The sequence below is a fragment of the Myotis myotis genome, unplaced genomic scaffold (assembly GCF_014108235.1).
Source record: "Myotis myotis isolate mMyoMyo1 unplaced genomic scaffold, mMyoMyo1.p scaffold_m19_p_19, whole genome shotgun sequence".
In the NCBI taxonomy this organism is placed as follows: Eukaryota; Metazoa; Chordata; class Mammalia; order Chiroptera; family Vespertilionidae; genus Myotis; species Myotis myotis.
In genome coordinates, this window is record NW_023416323.1 from 624,798 (window position 1) to 644,142 (window position 19,345).

The 19,345-nt window shown below is 57.2% G+C and overlaps 1 protein-coding gene across 5 annotated transcripts; it reads right to left on the reverse strand.

Moving 5' to 3' along the window:
• Positions 1-1,557: 1,557 nt before the first annotated feature.
• CBLC (Cbl proto-oncogene C) lies at positions 1,558-18,245 on the reverse strand. Of its 5 annotated transcripts, XM_036346577.1 has the most exons (13): positions 17,851-18,245; positions 14,502-14,648; positions 13,943-14,099; positions 13,588-13,709; positions 11,889-12,026; positions 8,835-8,922; positions 7,818-7,949; positions 5,287-5,448; positions 4,937-5,017; positions 3,105-3,142; positions 1,946-2,067; positions 1,752-1,826; positions 1,558-1,648 (listed from the first exon to the last, which is right to left on the reverse strand). In XM_036346577.1, exons 1-13 carry the CDS (start codon positions 18,210-18,212, stop codon positions 1,629-1,631), a joined length of 1,644 nt encoding a protein of 547 aa, XP_036202470.1. In that variant the 5' UTR covers positions 18,213-18,245; the 3' UTR covers positions 1,558-1,628. The 5 variants fall into 5 exon arrangements, 3 of the variants coding, with proteins under 3 accessions (XP_036202470.1, XP_036202471.1, XP_036202472.1); XM_036346578.1 differs by lacking the exon at positions 3,105-3,142 and having other exon boundaries at positions 1,946-2,014; positions 17,851-18,244; XR_004973671.1 differs by lacking the exon at positions 3,105-3,142 and having other exon boundaries at positions 1,563-1,648; positions 17,851-18,244.
• Between the last annotated feature and the right edge of the window lie 1,100 nt (positions 18,246-19,345).

Below are 19,345 nucleotides of genomic sequence, written 5' to 3' on the forward strand. Positions count from 1 at the left end.
CCCCAAGGGCTCCTGGACTGCCAGAGGGATGTCTGACTGCCAGCTTAGGCCCGATCCCCAGGGAGCGGGCCTAAGCCAGCAGGTGGATACCCCCCAAGAGTTCCCAGACTGCGAGAGGGCACAGGCCGGGCTGAGGGACCCCCCCCAAGTGCACAGATTTTTGTGCACCTGGCCTCTAGTGAGAGGTAATAATGGTTATTGTTTGCCAATAAATTTCAGTGTCATTTGTTCTGAGCAACAGCTAGCAGACACAGCCTGCTTCTGGGGCAGCAGAGGTGAGGTGACAAGTGTCCAGTGGTCACCAGTATATCCTCGTCAGACCGGTTCTGTGGCGTGACTGTGGCAATGGTTTGAGGCCAGCGGCCGGTGTTGCTGCTCACTTTCCAATTCGGGTTCTCTAATCACTTCCAGGATTCTGTGAGCGATCGATCTCAACTCCTCTCAATCAATTTCCTTTCTGCCCCAGAGGCGGCTTCTGTTGCTTTGAAACGAAATCTGTGGTGCACAGTTCCAGCTCCATTTACGCTGGAATACCTTCTGCTCATCCCTTCAGTTTCAGCTTGGACATCCCTTCCTCCTGGAAGCCCTCCTTGACCTCCAAGGCTGGGTCAGCTGCCCACTCTGGGCTCCCCCATCCTAGCCCTGCCCACTCTGGATCACCACTGTCGGGGATGGGTCTGTCTCTCCCATTGGATTGTAAGCCCAGGGGGCAGTGATTACTGCTTCATGCTCAGCGTTGTCCAGCCAGGGCTGGGCACAGGGTAGGGGCTCAGGGTAGGGGCCTGCCTTAAACTTGCCCAGCTTGATTTAGACCAGAAGTCACTGTTACTCTGGGAGAAGGCTCCCAGAGAGGAATAAAGAGAGAGGGATGAGCCCTAGCCTGTTTGGTTCATTGGACAGACCGTCGGCCCTCGGACTGAAGGGTCCCGGGTTCGATCCCAGTCAAGGGCACATGCCTTGGTTGCAGGCTTGATCTTGGGGGACATGTGGGAGGCAATTATTCGATGACACATGGACGTTTCTCTCTCTGTCTCCCTCCCTCCCTTCCACTCTATCTAAAAAGCAACGGGAAAAACATCCTCAGGTGAGGATTAACAAAACAAAACAGAGAGAGAGAGATGAGAACAGATGTGGCAAGACTGGGGACATAGCTCTAAGGGGAATGTGTGCTCTTTTTGACGAAGGGACTTAGAACTTGGGTGCCTGGGTCTGACTTCGGGGATTTTTTGCCATGATGGGGAAAGGGGGTAAGCTTTCTCTCTCTGAGAACTTGGGAGTTTGAATTCCTGGGTCTGAGGGAGGAGGGCTGGGAGCCTGGACTCCTGGATCTGAGGGAGGAGGCTAGGGAGGTGCAGATTCCTGGGTCTGAGGGAGGAGGGGCTGGGGGCCTGGACTCCTGGCCAGCGTGGAGGAGGAGCTGGGTCCCCCATTTGGGGCTTTCTGATCTCAGAGCTCTGGGGTAACCAGGTGGGGCTCAGGGCTCAGGGCCCATGCGTTCCCGATGCCAAGCTGCCCCCTAGTGGCCGCTGCACGCTCTCCACACACCGGAGGACAGACCAGGCTGGGCAGTGGCAGTTTATTTCTGCTTCATAAACCCCCCTTCCAGCCGGGAAGCCACCGGGGCCCCTTTAGCAGCAGATCTTGTGCCCTGTGAGGCGGAGAAAGAGGTGACTTAGATAAATAATATCATATCGCGGTGGGGTGGGGTGGGAGGGCCATGGGAGGGCACCGGGGCAGGGTGGGGGGCTCACCTGGCCTCCAGGTCTGGGCAGCGATCATGGGCCCCACAGGAGCAGCTAGAGGGGTGACCTTCCCTTTAAGAGTTTCTGTAATGGGGAGTTTGAGGGGGGCTGTTGATTTTTTAGAACCAATGTTTCCCTTCCGCTCCCACACCCTCTTCCCTCAGACCCAGGAGTTGGGGGCCCCGGCTACCCTCTTCACTTACTTTGCGGCTCCCTCCCTGGCCCGGGGCCTGGAGGTGATGTCCCGTGGGGCTGAGGCTGAGGCCGAGGTCCTAATTTTTGGCAAAATAAGAGGGGCCCGAAGTTTGGGGAAGGCCGGAGGCCCCTGGAGGGAAGGAGATGAAGAAATTTTATAGCTGAGCTGCCGCTGTACTTCATGTCACAGGCCCGGACAGGGTAACAGTGGTGGAGGGGAGCTGGGGGTGGGGATAGGGTCTTGTTCCAAGAACATGCTGTTTTTCCCCTAAGACCTCTGGCTTGAGTAGGAAGAAGTTTTAATTTGTTTGTCCATCCATCTACTCCCCCGCCCCAAACACACACACCCACCTACCCATCCATCCATCCACCCACCCACACACCCATTCATTCAAACTGTGGCTGGGGATTGAGCCTGCAACCCAGGTAACTGCCCTTGACTGGAATCGAACCTGGGACCCTTGAGTCCGCAAGTTGATGCTCTATCCACTGAGCCAAACCGGCTAGGGCTGCAATGAATATTATAAAAATAAATATATTATGCCCTAGCCGGTTTGGGTCAGTGGATAGAGCATCAGCCTGTGGACTGAAGTGTCCCGGGATTGATTTCGGTCAAGGGCACATGCCCGGGTTACGGGCTCAATCCCCAGTGGGGGGCGTGCAGGAGGCAGCGGATCAATGAGACTCTCTCATCATTGATGTTTCTGTCTCTCTCTCCCTGTCCCTTCCTCTCTGAAATCAATAAAAATAAATAAATATTACTCACAATTTGGGTGCTCTTGAATATTTTCAGTTGAAAATTCTCACACACACAAAAAGATTTTAAAGCATCTATAGACGCTTATGGCGTACAAAGGGTTAACACAGCTCCACACACCCAGGGCCCGCAGCAGCCCCACAGGCGGGAACTGGCATCACACCCATTTTACAGACAAGGGAACTGAGGCTCACAGAAGAGGATGGGCTCTGGAATCTAGAGTCAGGGGCCTTGGTTTCAGTCCTGACCGTCACCTTCAAGTGGGGTGACCTTGAGCCCTCTGAGCATCAGTGTTCCCCCTGCACAGTAGGGATCATAACAGTACCCATCTCATTGAGTTTCCAGGACAATTAAGTGAAGACATTAAACAGCAGTGCCAGGTGCCCCTCAGAGAATAGAGTCAATAATACCGTGCCTGGCTGGTGTGGCTCAGCGGCTGAGCGTCGACCTGTGAACCAAGAGGTCACGGTTCAATTAACCCGGTCGGGGCACATGCCTGGGTTGCCGGCTCGATCCCCAGAGTGGGGCGTGCAGGAGGCGGCCGATCAATGATTCTCTCTCATCATTGATGTTTCTATCTCTCTCTCCCTATCCCTTCCTCTCTGAAATCAATAAAAATAGATTAAAAAAATAATAGTGTAATAACTTTGCACAGTGACAGATGGTTACTAGACTTGAACCACTATGTTGTAATGCCAACTCTAATTAGAAATATTTTTTCACAAAGCAGTGCCAGTCATTGTTCGGGAAAAGGGAGTCACACATGAGCTGTTCTCACTATGACAGTCACCTTGCTGGGAAACCGGGGCCGCCTGGCCTGCCGTGCTTTGAAGAATGAAGGAGTAGGAGTTGCCTGCCCTCGGAATCAGGCAGGGCTTGGGGAGAAGAGGAAAGGGCATGCCGGGCGGAGGGCACAGCCTAGGCAAAGGGGTGGCCACGTGGCCAGCAGTACCCCTCAGCCTGCCGTTCTGGCTCTGTCCCCCTCATTGTCCTCGGGGAGCCGGCTGAGTGGCTCCTAATGTTTCCATTTGCTTTTGGCTGCAGGTTGGGATCTGTTTTTAGCTTCCCTGGCTGGTCACACTCCCTCGCCCCCCCCCACCCCCCCTTCCTGCTGGCTCTCTTGTTTGCTGTGGTAGAATAATGTTCCCGGACTTCCTGAGTTGTTTGTTTGAAGTCAGCCGGTATCGATTGAATCTGTGTGTACTCAGCCTGAGATGCTCTCAGAGACCTGCCCCTCTCCAGTGGGCCAGGGTCTCGGAAAACCCTGGGGTGGGAGGTACAGGGTCGGGGGAGAAGGAAGCGAGGCTGGGCTCCCTTGGAAGATAAGGGGGTGATTTTAAGGCCCCGACACTGACTTTTCCTCTTCTGGGCCGTGTGGGTTTGGGCAGCCGCAGTCGCCTCTCTGGGCTCTGTTCCCCTGAAGAACGAGGAGAGGAACATTCTCGATGGCATCGGGCTGTTGGGAAGACTCAGTTCCACTTGCTCATTCAACATCTACTGATTTATTTATTAAATATATTTCTATTGATTTCAGAGAGGAAGGGAGAGGGAACGAGAAGGGGGAACATCAATGATAGGGAATCACTGATCGGCTGCCTCCTGCACGCCCCCTACGAGGGATCAAGCCTGCAACCTGGGCTTGTGCTCTGACTGGGGATGCCTGTTTCATAGGTTGACGCTCAACCACTGCGCCACACCGGCCGGGCTCGACATCTATTTACTGAGCACCTACTAGGTGTCAGGCACTGTTCTAGTCTCGGGCAGTGTCAGGAGAATAAGGCAAAGTCCTCATCTTCAGGAGAGTGATAACCCGCTGATGGTTACAGACAACAGGAACTGTCCCCTCTGCCAGGTGATGAGGAGAAGTCTGAGAACGCAGCGGGCAGGGGCTTGGCAGGACTGGGGCTCTGTGGTCAATAGGGTGGGCACAGAAGGAAGGAGAGGATGAGAAAGTGAGCCTGGATAAAGGAGATCCAGGCAGAAGGAACCACTTGTGCAAAGGCCCTGGGGCAGGCAGGACCTGCCCGGGATGCTGGAAGGAGAGCCAGGAAGCCGGTGATGGGGGACGAGGGAGGATGAGCACAAGAGAAGAGGCCTTAGAGGGATGGATGCCAAATTACACAGCACCTTGTCAACGGGGGCCGAGAGTGAGTGCCTGGCACCCCCGAGGGCCTGGCTGGACTAGGGACCCTGTGGTTGAAGGAGACCCCAGCTGCCCACCTCCGACCAGTGCCTCACTCACCACCTTCAGCTGGCCTTTACTTCTGGGATGCTCAGGAGGCAGATCCAGGCGAGGGGGCAGTGGGGGCGCTGAGGGGACCACCTAGGGGAGACAGGGGGTTATGTCTTCCTGCCTGGCGTCCCAGCACCAGGCCTGTTCCAGACATTGCAGAAATAATGGAGAATAAGGCAGAGTCTAACCCACAGGAGGGTTCAGACTGGAGGAGCCATAGTCCCAGGGGAACAGGCCCCTAGGACTCCAGAATCCTGTCACCAGCCCCTCCTCCCTCAGACCCAGGAGTCTGGCCCCCCAGCCCCCTTCTCCCTCGGGCCCCAGAATTTTAGTTCCGGCTCCCGCCTGGCACTGCTTACCTGCCCCAGCTCGTCCTCGCTGTTTTCCTGGACATCGCTGCTCCCTGAGTCCTCAGCGGTGGCCCTGGCTTCCGCTCGCCTCCCTTGGGACCGACGGATACTCACGACCTCTCGGCCCTTGATCTGGCTTCGGCAGAAGGGGCAGGCCTGGCTGTCTGATTGCTGGGGGCGGGGGGTGGGGGGGAGGGAGTCAGCGTCTCCCGGTTCTTCTCCAAGTCCTCTGGGACCACAGGGCCTTCATCTCCAGCAGAGTGAGGTGGGGAGGACAGACAGAGGGAGGCCCACGGAGAGGAGGGAGGGGGGAGCCATGGAGAGAGACGCAGGACAGGAAGGAGGGACTGGACCAGAGCCCGAGGCCAGGGGTGTGCACAAATGGGGAGCCAGAGTGTGGGCCCCAGCTATGGACGGTGATGCTATGGGCGAGGAAGGCCTGAGACACTCGCCCCCAGAGATACCTCCCCCCAACCGGGGCCAGTGTTGTGGCTGGACCAGCCCTGGTGGTTCTTATTATGGCCGCAGGATGCACCTCAGCAAAAGCCATCAGGGAACTTGGGAGGACGAGATTCATTACTCAGATCCTGGAGGGCACGAGGCATACCCAAGGCGACACAAGGAGGTCGCGGGAGGGTGCATGGACATGGGGTCTGCCTTTCTTAGGGGCCAAGTGGGGTGGTTAGGGTTTGGTGGGTTCACTTTTCTTTTGTTGTTGTTAATCCTCACCAGAGGGTATTTTTTTCCATTGGGTTTTAGAGAGAGTGGAAGGGAGAGAGAGAGACAGAGAGAGAAACATTGATGTGAGAGAGACACATCGACTGGTTGCCTCCTGCATGTGCAACCAACGTGTACGTGCCCTTGACCAGAATCAGACCCACAAGCTTTCAGGCTGTGGACCAACACTCTAACCACTGGCCCACACTGGCTAGGGCAAAGGTTCACTTAAAACAATTTTTTAAATTGATTTCAGAGAGGAAGGAAGAGGGAGAAACATCAATGATGAGAGAGAATCATGGATTGGCTGCCTCCTGTGTACCCCCCACTGGGGATCAAGCCCTCTTGGTTCAAAGGTCGACGCTCAGTCACTGAGCCACACCGGTTGGGCAAGGGTTCACTTTTCATTGGTGAACTTCAAGCATAGGAGCGGCCCTGGGCGGGTGGCACAGTTGGCTGGAGCATCGTCCGGTACAACAAAAGGGTTTCAGGTCCCACCCGGTTAGGGTACATGCCTGGGTTGTGGGCTCGATCCCAGCTCCATCCCTCGGGGGCACAGAGTAGGCAACTCATCAATGTTTCTTTCTCAAATCAATTTTTTAAAAACCATATCCTCAAGTGAGGGTTAAAAACAAAAAAATCACAGGAGCAGGAATTAGGGTGTAGAAAGGAAAAAGCCTGGGTCACTTAAGTAGGTTCCCCAGGGCTTTCTACTGGGGAACTTCAGCCCGGCCGGCGTGGGTCAGTGGTTGAGCTTTGATCTATGAACCAGGAGGCCACGGTTCGATTCCTAGTCAGGGCACAAGCCCGGGTTGGGGGCTCGATCCCCAGTGGGGGGCATGCAGGAGGCAGCTGATCCATGATTCTCTCTCATTGATGTTTCTATCTTGCTCTCCCTTTCCCTTCCTCTCTCTCTGAAATCTATAACAAATTCTATATAATAAAAGCCTAATATGCTAAGTGTCCGGTCCTCCATTCAACCAATCAAAGCATAATATGCTAATGATATGCTAAGACTGTTCAACCACTCACTATGACGTGCACTGACCACCAGGGGGCAGACAGTCAAAGGTTGACCAGTCGCTATATGTGCACTGCAGAGGGCAGACGCTCCAACTGGTAGGTTAGCTTGCTGCTGGGGTCCGGCTGATTGGGACTGAGCAAGAGAGGCTGGACATGCCCTGGAGCCCTCCCAGGGCCCCTCAACACCGTTTGATCCCCATGCGGGGCCCGCCCCCACCCGTGCACAAATTCCTGCACCGGGCCTCTAGTATTAAATAAATAAATAAAATAAAGGGGAACTTCATGGGTGGGGGCAGCCTGGTTCCTTATCTCTTAGTTTTGCTGTGTCATACATCTAGCAATTTGTTTACTGGAAATGGGTATCTTTGAAATGGATGACTCAGCTTAATGTCAGGCATTTACATTACAGTAAAAAGTAGGTGATGTCATGCACCGGCCTCAGCTCCACTCCCCAAGGGGCCTTCCCTGAGGGCTTGGACCCTCACTGTGGGTCTGGGAGGTGACCAGGGTCAGCTCCGTTCTCCAGAGACGAGGCGGAGGCTCAGAGAGGTGAAGCCACAGGCCCCAGGTTGCCCAGCGAGGGAAGGGAGGAGCTCTGTCCATGAATAATGTAGCCGGAGAAGGAGAAGCAGAGGTGACAGCGGCAGAGTGAGACAGGGACAGACACACAGACACAGCCAGCCAGGCTCCAGGCCCTCGCTCCTGAGTGACCCTGAGCGAGTCCCTGCTTTCTTGGGCCTCCGTTTTCCCATCTGATCCCTGAGACATAGGGGAGACCCTTCAGGAGAGGGGAGACCCACCTGCCAGGCGGCCAGGCAGCGGCTACACAGCAGGTGCCCACAGGGCTCGATCCTCACGTCCTTGTTGGCCTCAGCACAGATCTTACAGAGCTCGAAGGTGGAGTTCATGGCCCAGTACAGCTGCAGCTGCTCCTGGCAGGTGAGGAGATGGACGGTGGTGACGTCAGCCAGGGGCACAGAGCCGGGCCACAGGAGAAGGGCCCGAGCCTCCGGGCCAGCCCCCGACCCTCTCCCAGGTTCCAGGGCGTGTCTGCTACCTCCTACATGTACCCGGAGCTGTGAGATGTGTTCCCTGGGGTAGCCGGCTCTCAGGGTTGCCAGATTTAGCCACTAAAATTACCGGATGCGCTTGGAGTGCCGTTCCGTGCACCAAAAGGTTGCAGGATCGATGACTGGTCAGCACACATGCCCCGGTTGCGGGTTCGATACCTGGTTGGGGGGGCCTATGGGAGGCAGCCGATGGATGTTTCTCTCTCTCTTCCTTTATCTCTAAAAAACCATCCCTTGGGTGATGTTAAAAAATACAGGATGCCCTGTTACAGTTGATTTTCAGAAGCACAAAGAATAAAGGAAAAAGTCTGGTATTTTAGGTGTAAGTATGTCCCAAACAGTGTGTGGGATATACTTACACTTAAAAAAATGTACTTGTTTCTCTTCCACACACGGGGTGACTGCGCAGACCAAGGGACAGGGGCTGTGAGTGCTCAAGCGCATCAGCTGTGCTGCTGACCTCAGAAGTACCATTTCCTGGTCTAACCCCAGGAAAACCCCTGGGCAGTGGCAGGCGGGGCTGTTTTCCAGAGAATGAACAGAACCTCAGAGAGGCCAAGTGATTTATTTACCTCGGGCCCCATGGCCATCACACCAGCACGAAACCCCAAGGCCTCTGGGATCCCAGGCCTGACTCGGTGAGAGGGAATTCCTGAGCCGTGTGTGTGTTGTGTGTGTGTGTGGGGGGGGGGGGGGGGGGCGGGGGGTGTGGTGGGGCGGGGAGCGGGGCACGGGCCTGAGCTTCACCTCTGACACGTAGATGAGCTGATGGGGTTCCATGTGGCAGAGCTCAGTCAGGTCTGGGTTATGGTTCTTCCCATCTGGGTAGAGGTAGCTGGGGAGGGAACAGAGGGCTACAGAGGGGGCCCAGCCCGCCCCCCGCAGACTAACAAGGACTCCCCCGGCCCCACCCCGGGGCCCAGAGCTCCTGAATGAGCAGTTGCCCCACATCTCTTGCTGGCCTGGGGAAATTTTTCTCCCTCTCTCCTCAAACCGACACTCTCTAGGACCAGCTATGTTCCCGCAGGCTCCTGGGGCAGGGCCACGGGCCCTCAGACCCCCACAGACTGAGCACTCATCACCTAAGTGACTCGAGCCCTGGGAACATGGATCAGATGACCGAGAACCAGGAAACGGATCAAAGTCCAGGCCTCCTTCTCCCAGAACGTCACCGTCCTAGTCTTCAGGCTTGAGCATAACAGCATCTGAGTCACAGATTCCTGGAGGGACCAGATCCTAGAGTCTTGGACCAGCAGGGCTACCAGGACCCTCCTGGACACCCACACTGCTTCCTCTTGCTTCATAGCTGGAGACTGAGGCCCAGTGTGGGAGAGGCGACTACCCAAGGTCACCAGTGAGGCCCGGAGGGACGCAGGCCAGGGCTGTGGGCAGGTCCAAGCTCCAGGACCCAGGGCAGGCGAGAAGGCTCAGCACCTTTGGGTTTCCCATTGAGGTCAGAACCGCACCTTCAGACCAACAGCGGGGTCACACGTCTCCTAAAGCTGATGGCTCTGCCTGACCTGGGCCCACAAACAGGGGCAGCTCTCCCACAAACACACTGTGTGACCTGGGCTGGGCAACTCTCCCTCTCTGGCCTCAGTTTTCCCTTCTGTAAAATGGACATACTCATGCTTAGGGCAAAGATGGGCGGTACGGATGAAATAAGACAGTGCAGCACTCCTTCTCCACACATAAACGACCAATAAGAGGGAACTGCTATGATCCACGTCAGACCCAGAAAGCCGACTGGCCGTGGGGTGGAAAGAGCTGGCGTCCCTTCCCCTCTCTCAGGGCTTCGATTTTCCCATCTGTGAAACGGTGGTGGTGATGGTGGTGATGGTGTGTGTGTGTGTGTGTGTAGCAGGGAGGTTAATGACATCGACAGTGTTCACTCTTATTTTAACTCTGGAACGCCCTTCTCCAGGAGATGCCACCTGGAACTGAGGACATGGGAGTGGGAAAGGGCCAGTACTTTGAGCCTGGCTGTCTGGCTTCAAATCCCAGCCGGTCAGTTCCGTCACTGTGTGTCCTGGGCAAGTGGGCCTGTCTTTCTGCGCCCCGTTTGTCAAATACAATAATATGTGTGTGTCTGTGCATGAATGTATACGGACACACAACCGATGTTTACGACTCATGGGTTCTGTATTTGAAAATTTGCCTATGCACTAAAATTTGTGACCCCCGATCAATACCCGTGGTGCTTGTGTGGCCGTTCGTGGACGCGCGCACAGTGGCAGAAAACTCCAGGCACCCAACAGGCAGGGTCCCAGTGAGGCTGAACGCGGCAACACTTGCCCACCTTGTTCGACTCCCATCCCGTAAACCAGTGTGCTTTTCACCGTCTATTCAGTGTCTCTCGCATTTTTGTGCTTTTTTTGTGTGTGACCTCGAGTTTAAAATGCCCCCAAGGCCTAGTTTCGCTGTGTGTTCACTGTTAATGAATCAGCAATATACAGTATAGTACAGCGTGGCTCAGTGGTTGAGCATCAACCTATGAACCAGGTCACGGTTCGATTCCCAGTCAGGGCACATGCCGGGGTGGTGGGCTCATCCCCAGTGTGGAGCGCGCAGGAGGTAGCTGATCAATGACTCTCTCTCATCATGGATGTTTCTATCTCTCTCTCCTTTCCTCTCTGAAGTAAATAAAAATGTATTTAATAAACAAAACAAACTAAAACCCAATATACTACTACATAGCCGGAGACCGATTCCAGCATGACAGCAGGGCTGAATCTGGGAATGGCTAAAGGCATTTCCCCAAGCCTGAATAGGATCCATTAAATTGATTTCTTGGCTGCCAGACAGTTAAAGGGCATCTTAATCTACATGTTATTGCCTCCTACTGGCCAAACACCTGAACAGCCGTAGCCTAATTCCCCCATTCTGACAAGGCTTGTGTATACCCTTTGAAGTGTGTATCTCTGCCTCGCCTCAGGACAAATTGTGTTAATAAAAAGCATGGGGTCCTGGGACGAGGAGACCTGAGAACTTAGAACTTAGATCTTAGTTCCCTTTAAACTAGGCTCCTCTGGCCCCCAAATGCCTTTCAAAATTATGCTTCGTCTCTGGACTCCTATTTAATCTACGCACAACCTCCTCCAGATTGCTGAACCCTTCTTAATGCTGGAACAAGAACCCCGGAACTATATTACATAAGGTGTGTTTCTTTAAACAGAAACACACATAAAGGTTTTTATGTAGTGACTGGTCGACAGAAATGTGAGCAGTCTGGCAGGACTCTAACTAACCCTGTATTCCCCTAGGAGCGCGGGCTCAGTACTGGATAACTCAGTGTCCGCTGAAACTTTGCAGAACGGGAGCACCTGAATTAGGAGAACCGGCTGCATCTCTCTCTATGCATCTCAGGTTGTATTGCATTGATATGACTGCTAAGAAGGCTCAGGGGAAAGGTCCAGGGCGGACCTCACCTGCCTTCCCCCTCGCCCCCAAGGCAGCTCCTGAGAGAGGCCCTGGGTCAGCCAAGGTTACGGGAGGAAAACCACCAGCTCAGCTATTCGCCCGGTTCTCTTTCTGCTCTAACAGTCTGGCTTCTGTAACACGATCTGGAGCTCTAGCAGCAAAAGCTCCGAGTGAGATAAGGAATGGCTGTGCTCAACCTCCCCACGCCGCTCCCCGAACTGCTGTTGGCCCATATGGCAACGTTGTGGGAACTAGAAAAGGCACCCCTTCCTCAAGGCCTCGCCTGCCACCTGCCGGAACACTGCAGAATTGCAAGTTTATGATGTCCGCTGGGCGAAGTGCAGCGAGCCGACACCCTCCCCTGCCAGGATGGGAACTCACAAGCCTTCCTTTTGTCCTTCCAGGAGCGCCTTGAACAGGGGTTTGTTGTGAGGGATGGTCTGCAGGATGCTGCCATCTGAGCTCACGTGGCCGATGGCCCACTGCCCCAGGCGAGTGCAGCTGGGTCGGAAGATGTAGCTGCAGGAAGAGGCAGGTAGCATGGGGGGGGGGGGGGGATGGTCAGCACTGTCCCTTCTGGGACTTCCCAGCCCCTCACACTGTTGGGAATCAAGGTGCCTAAGTTCTCACCCCCTTATAACCCGGCTTCCTGCTTTTTAGGCAATGGGCCTTATATTATTATCTGCCCTACTTCCTCGATCACCAGGGTTTAGACAAGGTTGATTCTGGCTTGGCCAATCGGTGCACTTCAGGACCCCTGACCATAGTGATGGGAGTCAGCCCTGGGACTTCTGCTGGGAGTTCTAGTGAGGTACCCCATTCTGCAGGGTAGCTAAGCTGGTAGGGTATACAGCTGGGGATTCTAGACTCCGCGAGGAGACCATGTCTGTGAACCAAGCTAACACAGACGAAAGCAGGGACTGGGGATAGATAAACAGGATCCGATTCTTGACAATGGCACGTGAGCTCCTGGACCCAGCTCTGCCTGAAGCCTGGAAAGACACGTGGTCTTTTCAATTATGTGAATTAATTCGTCCCTTTTTCTTTCCCTTTAAACCAGTTTGCAGTGCAACTGGGAAAGTGCTAATACACGTGCTGTCCTGGGGGCCCCTGCACCTCAGCCCTGCAAATACCAATCTGACCTCCTGTTCCCTTGACCTCTTGGTATTCTAGGGAGCTCAGCCCTCAATTCTTAACTCTCTGCGGAGACCCAACAGCGCAAAGCTCCTGGCTTGAAATAATTTCAGGACTCAGGTGTCTGGCTCACAGTCTCCTACCCCAGATATGGGAATTCCTATTAAAAATATTTAATAGCCCTGGCCAGCGTGGCTCAGTGGTTGAAGCATCATCCTTCACACAGAAGGGTCAAAGGTTTGATTCCCGGTCCAGGGGTGCATGCTGGAGGCAACCAATCAATGTTTTTCTCTCACATCAATGTCTCTCTCTCTCTCTCTCCCTCTCTCCACTCTCTTTAAAATCAGTGGAGCCCTAGCCGGTTTGGCTCAGTGGATAGAGCGTCGACCTGCGGACTGAAGGGTCCCAAGTTTGATTCTGGTCAAGGGCACATGCCTGGGTTACGGGCTCAGTCCTCAGTGGGGGTGTGCAGGAGGCAGCTGATCCATGACTCTCTCTCTCATCAATGATGTTTCTAGCTCTCTCTCCCTCTCCCTTCCTCTCTGAAATCAATAAAAGTATATTTTACAAAATCAATGGAAAAATATCCTTGGGTGAGGATTACTAACAAAAAATTTTAATAAATGGCACAGTGTGGGCTCTGACCTATCAGAAACAGAACTTATCCTGGGGCAGGGTCTTCAGAGTCCAGGCAGGTATTGTCCCTTTAGATCCCGGATTATGGGACGGTCCAGGAGGCCTCAGGAGAAGAGGTGGGGTGGGAGGGGACACTCAGTACCCTACCTCAGGGCTCTCCACTCTCTAGGATCCCAGGAACCTCAGTTCTTTCTTTCTTGTTTTCTCTGAAGGATGTCTGGGTTTCTACCACCTCCCAGCCCAGAACCAAGAGCCTGGACACCCCCCACCCCCACCCCGGCAGCCCCCTCCCCCGAGGCCTGCCCTTTACCTGCCTGGCTTGTCCCTGCAGGCCTGCAGGCGTGCGCGGACCTCATCGTACGTGAGGAAGGCCATGTAGCCTGGGTGGTCAACCACCAGAAGCTGCCAGTTCTTGAGGAGGGTTGGCCATGGCTGGAGAGGGTGGCGCTTGGGTCAGGGAGGGGCTGAGGGAGCAGCCCCCTCTCCTGGTGCTTCCTAGGGTCCAAGCACCCAGCCACCTTGCTCACACCACAGTGGGCCTCAGGAATCTGTCTTTTCCAGAAAAGACTCCAGACCCTTCTTCCCCGGGGACCCAGGAGTCAAGGACCCCGCCCCCTCCTCCCATAGGACCGGAATCTGGGCCCCCAGGCTTGGCCTTCCCCCACCTGGAAGAGCCTGGTGAAGATGTCAAATTCGAAGACGGACACGTGGCCACTGCAGGTGAGGTCGATGGTGGAGCGCAAGGCGAGGGCTGTGCAGCCTGACTCCACGGGGTGGCAGGTGCACAGGAGAGACTCAAACTCAGCCCAGGGCAGCACACACCTGTGCAGAGGGGCACCGGGGGTGCAAGTGAGGCCTCTGGGAGCCTAGGATAGACATCTAGGAAAGAGGCAGCTGGGGTTGGACCCCTGGGTCTGAGGGAGGAGGGGCTGGGGGCCTGGACCCCTGGGTCTGAGGGAGGAGGGGCTGGGGGCCTGGACCCCTGGGTCTGAGGGAGGAGGGCTGGGGGCCTGGACCCCTGGGTGTGAGGAGGAGGGCGGGGGCCTGGACCCCTGGGTGTGAGGGAGGAGGGGCTGGGGGCCTGGACCCCTGGGTGTGAGGGAGGAGGGGCTGGGGGCCTGGACCCCTGGGTGTGAGGGAGGAGGGGCTGGGGGCCTGGACCCCTGGGTCCCTGGGCAGGGACAGGATGGGGCCCTAAGGGCCCCTGGGACCGTGCTCACTCACCGGGCTCCGCAATGCTCTCTCCAGAAGGCGTGGGCTTCGGACTTGGTGAGCTGGTATGTGTGTCCACAGTACTTTCCCCGGGGGAAGAGCGCGCTCAGCTCTGAGTACATGTGGCTGAAGATAAGGGCCAGCTTGGCCAGCTGTCGCCTGTGGGGATGGGCTCTGAGCACCGGCTGAACCCCGGGGCTCCCACGGACACCTCCACCCCCTGCAGAGAACACCCACAGGCCCCAGCCTCGGAGGCAGCGGGGAGGGTGAAGTCGGTTCCAACACTGTCTGCTGCGGCCCTGACGCCCCCTCCCAGAGCCTCTGCTGCCTCCTCCGGAAGGAAAGGCGTGTGGCCGGTATCCTCAGCCTCCACGCCCAGAGCCGGGGCCAGGGGAGGAGCCTCCCTCGTTGCTCCCGGGGACACTAGGGCTGAGGGCATCGTGGGGTCTGCCAGCAGGTCTTGCTCGGGGCCTTCCTCCAGGTTTGAGCAGCACTGGGGGCAGCCCTGCTTCCTCCTGCGGCCGCTTCCCCAGGAACGGATCAGCACGTGGGCAGCAGCAGAGGGAGTCTGACACCTAGCTCCGTGACTTTTGACAAATTCCTTTTTAAAACATATACCGGTATATATACATCATCGATGGCCCTCGCTGGTTTGGCTCAGTGGATAGAGTGTGGGCCTGCGGACTGAAGGGTCCCGGGTTCGATTCTGGTCAAGGGCACATGCCCGGGTTGTGGGCTCCATCCCCAATAGGGGGGAGTGCAGGAGGCAGCCGATCAATGATTCTCTCTCATCATTGATGTTTCTATCTCTCTCTCCCTCTCCCTTCCTCTCTGAAATCAATAAAGATAAAAATAAAAAATATAAAGAAAAAACTATAAAGAAACATCAATGATGAGAGAGACTCATTGATCAGCCGCCTCCTGCACATCCCACACTGGGGATTGAACCCACAACCTGGGCATGTGCCCTGACCAGGAATCAAACCGTGACCTCCTGGTTCATAGACCTCCTGGTTCATAGATCAACGCTCAACCACTGAGCCACATGGGCTGGGCTTGCAAGTTCCTTTTTTCCCCCCCTAAGCCTCAGTTTCCCCAACTTTGAAATGGGCATAAGTACAGCCCCTCCCTCACAGGGGGAGTGATGAGGATTCTTACAAGCACATAAAGTGCCTAGCACACCCAGCACACATTCGGCAGTCAGAGCACATTAATTTTTTTGTTAATTTTCACCTGAAGGTATTTTTTCCCCATTGAATTTTAGAGAGCTTGGAAGGGGAGGAGGGGGGAAAGAGAAACATTGGTGTGCAAGAGACACATTGATGGGTTGCCTTCCACCATCACCCTGACTGACCGGGGCTGGGTATTGGACCTGCAACCCTGGACTGGGACTCGAACTCGTGACCCTTCAGTGCTCAGACCAAAGCTCTAACCACTGAGCAACACCAGGGCTTTATACTGAATTTTACAGAAATTGAACTCTCCCATATATCAAGGGAAGACTGACCCAGCAACAGTGACTCTCCTCGTGTGCAAGTGTCTGGCTCATCAATCCTGCATTGTAGAATAATTGTAATTGTGCCTTGGCATTTCCATTAGAAATGTCAGTAATTTTATTATAAAGAACATTCTTTTTATCACTTCCTTATAATACAATTTGGGGGCCTAAACTCCTGGTTTGAAGGAGGAAGTGCTGGGGGCCTGGACTCCAGGGTCTGAGGGAGGAGGGGCTGGAGGCTGGACTCCTGGGTCTAAGGGAGGAGGGGCTGGGCGCCTGGATCCCTGGGTCTGAGGGAGGAGGGGCTGGGGGCTGGACTCCTGGGTCTAAGGGAGGAGGGGCTGGGGGCCTGGACTCCTGGGTCTGAGGGAGGAGGGGCTGGGGCCTGGACTCCTGGGTCTGAGGGAGGAGGGGCTGGGGGCTGGACTCCTGGGTCTAAGGGAGGAGGGGGCTGGGGGCCTGGACTCCTGGGCCTGAGGGAGGAGTGGCTGGGGGCTGGATTCCTGGGTCTGAGGGAGGAGGGGCTGGGGGCCTGGACCCCTGGGTCTGAGGGAGGAGGAGGCTGGAGGCTGGACTCCTGGGTCTGAGGGAGGAGGGCTGGGGACCTGGACTCCTGGGTCTGAGGGAGGAGGGCTGGGGACCTGGACTCCTGGGTCCGAGGGAGGAGGGGCTGGGGGCCTGGACTCCTGGGCCTGAGGGAGGAGGGGCTGGGGGCTGGATTCCTGGGTCTGAGGGAGGAGGGGCTGGGGGCCTGGACTCCTGGGCCTGAGGGAGGAGGGACTGGGGGCTGGATTCCTGCGTCTGAGGGAGGAGGGTGGGGGCCTGGACACCTGGGTCTGAGGGAGAAGGGGCTGGGGGCTGGATTCCTGGGCCTGAGGGAGGAGGGGCTGGGGGCCTGGACCCCTGGGTCTGAGGGAGGAGGGGCTGGGGCCTGGACTCCTGGGTCTGAGGGAGGAGGAGGCTGGAGGCTGGACTCCTGGGCCTGAGGGAGGAGGGGCTGGGGGCCTGGACCCCTGGGTCTGAGGGAGGAGGAGGCTGGAGGCTGGACTCCTGGGCCTGAGGGAGGAGTGGCTGGGGGCTGGATTCCTGGGTCTGAGGGAGGAGGGGCTGGGGGCTGGATTCCTGGGTCTGAGGGAGGAGGGGCTGGGGGCCTGGACTCCTGGGCCTGAGGGAGGAGTGGCTGGGGGCTGGATTCCTGGGTCTGAGGGAGGAGGGGCTGGGGGCCTGGACCCCTGGGTCTGAGGGAGGAGGAGGCTGGAGGCTGGACTCCTGGGTCTGAGGGAGGAGGTGCTGGGGGTCTGGACTCCTGGGTCTGAGGGAGGAGGGGCTGGGGACCTGGACTCCTGGGTCCGAGGGAGGAGGGGCTGGGGGCCTGGACTCCTGGGCCTGAGGGAGGAGGGGCTGGGGGCCTGGACTCCTGGGTCTGAGGGAGGAGGGGCTGGGGGCCTGGACTCCTGGGTCTGAGGGAGGAGGGGCTGGGGGCCTGGACTCCTGGGTCTGAGGGAGGAGGGGCTGGGGGCCTGGACTCCTGGGTCTGAGGGAGGCGGGGCTGGGGGCCTGGACTCCTGGGTCTGAGGGAGGAGTGGCTGGGGGCCTGGACTCCTGGGTCTGAGGGAGGCGGGGCTGGGGGCCTGGACCCCTGGGTCTGAGGGAGGAGGGGCTGGGGGCCTGGACTCCTGGGTCTGAGGGAGGAGGGGCTGGGGGCCTGGACTCCTGGGTCTGAGGGAGGCGGGGCTGGGGGCCTGGACCCCTGGGTCTGAGGGAGGAGGGGCTGGGGGCTGGAGTCCTGGGTCATAGGGAGGAAGAGGGGGAGCACGACCTGGGCCTCCCGGGTGATCCCACCGTAATGGGACCCCCGCTCACCTGAGCATGGACCCCTCTCGGAAGAGCTCGTCGCTGTCACTCTTCTGGCCCCGGGGCGGCAGGAGCGCTGCCGCCTGCCTGCTCTTGGCCTCCAGGTTGGCGAGGTAGAGGACGAGGAAGTCCGCCGCACCCCCGGGACTCTCGGGGCCGCCTCCGCCCGCCGCCCGCCGGGCGTGCGCCACCTCTCGCAGCAGCTGCGCGGTGCGGGGCAGCAGGTCCGGCAGCGACGGGGGGCTCGAGGACAGCCGGGGGTCCCCGCATTGCTCCTGCAGGCGCTGCAGCAGCCGCACCGCGCGGCCGAGCGAGCGCGTCTCTCCCCCCGGGCCCCGCCGTGGGGCCGCCGCCGCCGCCGCCGCAGCCATGGGCTCCGGGGTGCGGGAGGGCCGGGCGCGGCGCTGAGAGGCGCAGCCCCACCCAGGCAGGTGGGGGCGGGCCCTGGAGAACCTGGGCGGGGCCAGCAGGTACCTTGTCCCCAAAGAGGGCGGGTTCTGGGGCGCTGGCACCCGGGTTCCCTACAGAGAGGGTTCGAAAGTCTGATCCCATTCCTTGACTGGTTTGGCTCAGTGGATAGAGCATCGGCCTGCGGACTGGATGGTCCCGGGTTCGATTCCGGTCAAGGGCATGTACTGGTTGCAGGCACATCCCCAGTGGGGGGTGTGCAAGAGGTAGCTGATCGATGTTTCTAACTCTCTATCCCTCTCCCTTCCTCTCTGTAAAAAATCAATAAAATATACTTAAAAAAAAAGAAGTCTGATCCCAAAGGACCACCAGGTGGGGTGCTCCGGTGGCTGGCGATGGGCGGTGGTTCCCGGGTGGGAGGGGGTCACAGGTAGGATGCCTGGGCCCGGTTAGGGAGGGGCTGCGGGCCTGGGGGGTGGGGGAGACCTGGACTTTTGCTGGGGGCGGGGGCAGGGCTGGGTCCTGTCGGCACCACTGGGACTTGGCACTCCCGGGTGACGTTGAAGATTTGGATCTCTGGTCCTGACACGGAGTAAAGGTCAGAGCTGAGCTTTCTAGGAGGAAGGGTCAGGGAGATAGTGCGATCCCTTTGTCTCCGAGCAGGAAACACGGCGTGACCAGACCCCCCGAGTCCCTTAGGAGCAGGGCTTGGTGGGGAGGGTGTCTGGGGGAGCAAGAATTAGGTGACAGCCCGGCCGTGTGGCTCAGTGGATAGAGCGTCAGGCTGAGGACTGAAGGGTCCCAGGTTCGATTCCGGTCAAGGGCACATGCCTGGGTTGCAGGCTCCATCCCCAGTGTGAGGCCTGCAGGAGGCAGCCAAACGATTCTCTCTCATTATTGATGTTTCTATCTCTCTCCCCTCCCCTTCCGCTCTGAAATCAATAAAAATATATTAAAAATATATTTTGACGACAGCCCGGCTGGCGTGGCTCAGTGGTTGGTTGAGCGTGGACCTATGAACCAGGAGGTCAGGGTTCCATTCCCGGTCAAGACACATGCTCGGGTTGCGGGCTCGAGCCTCAGTGTGGGGCGTGCA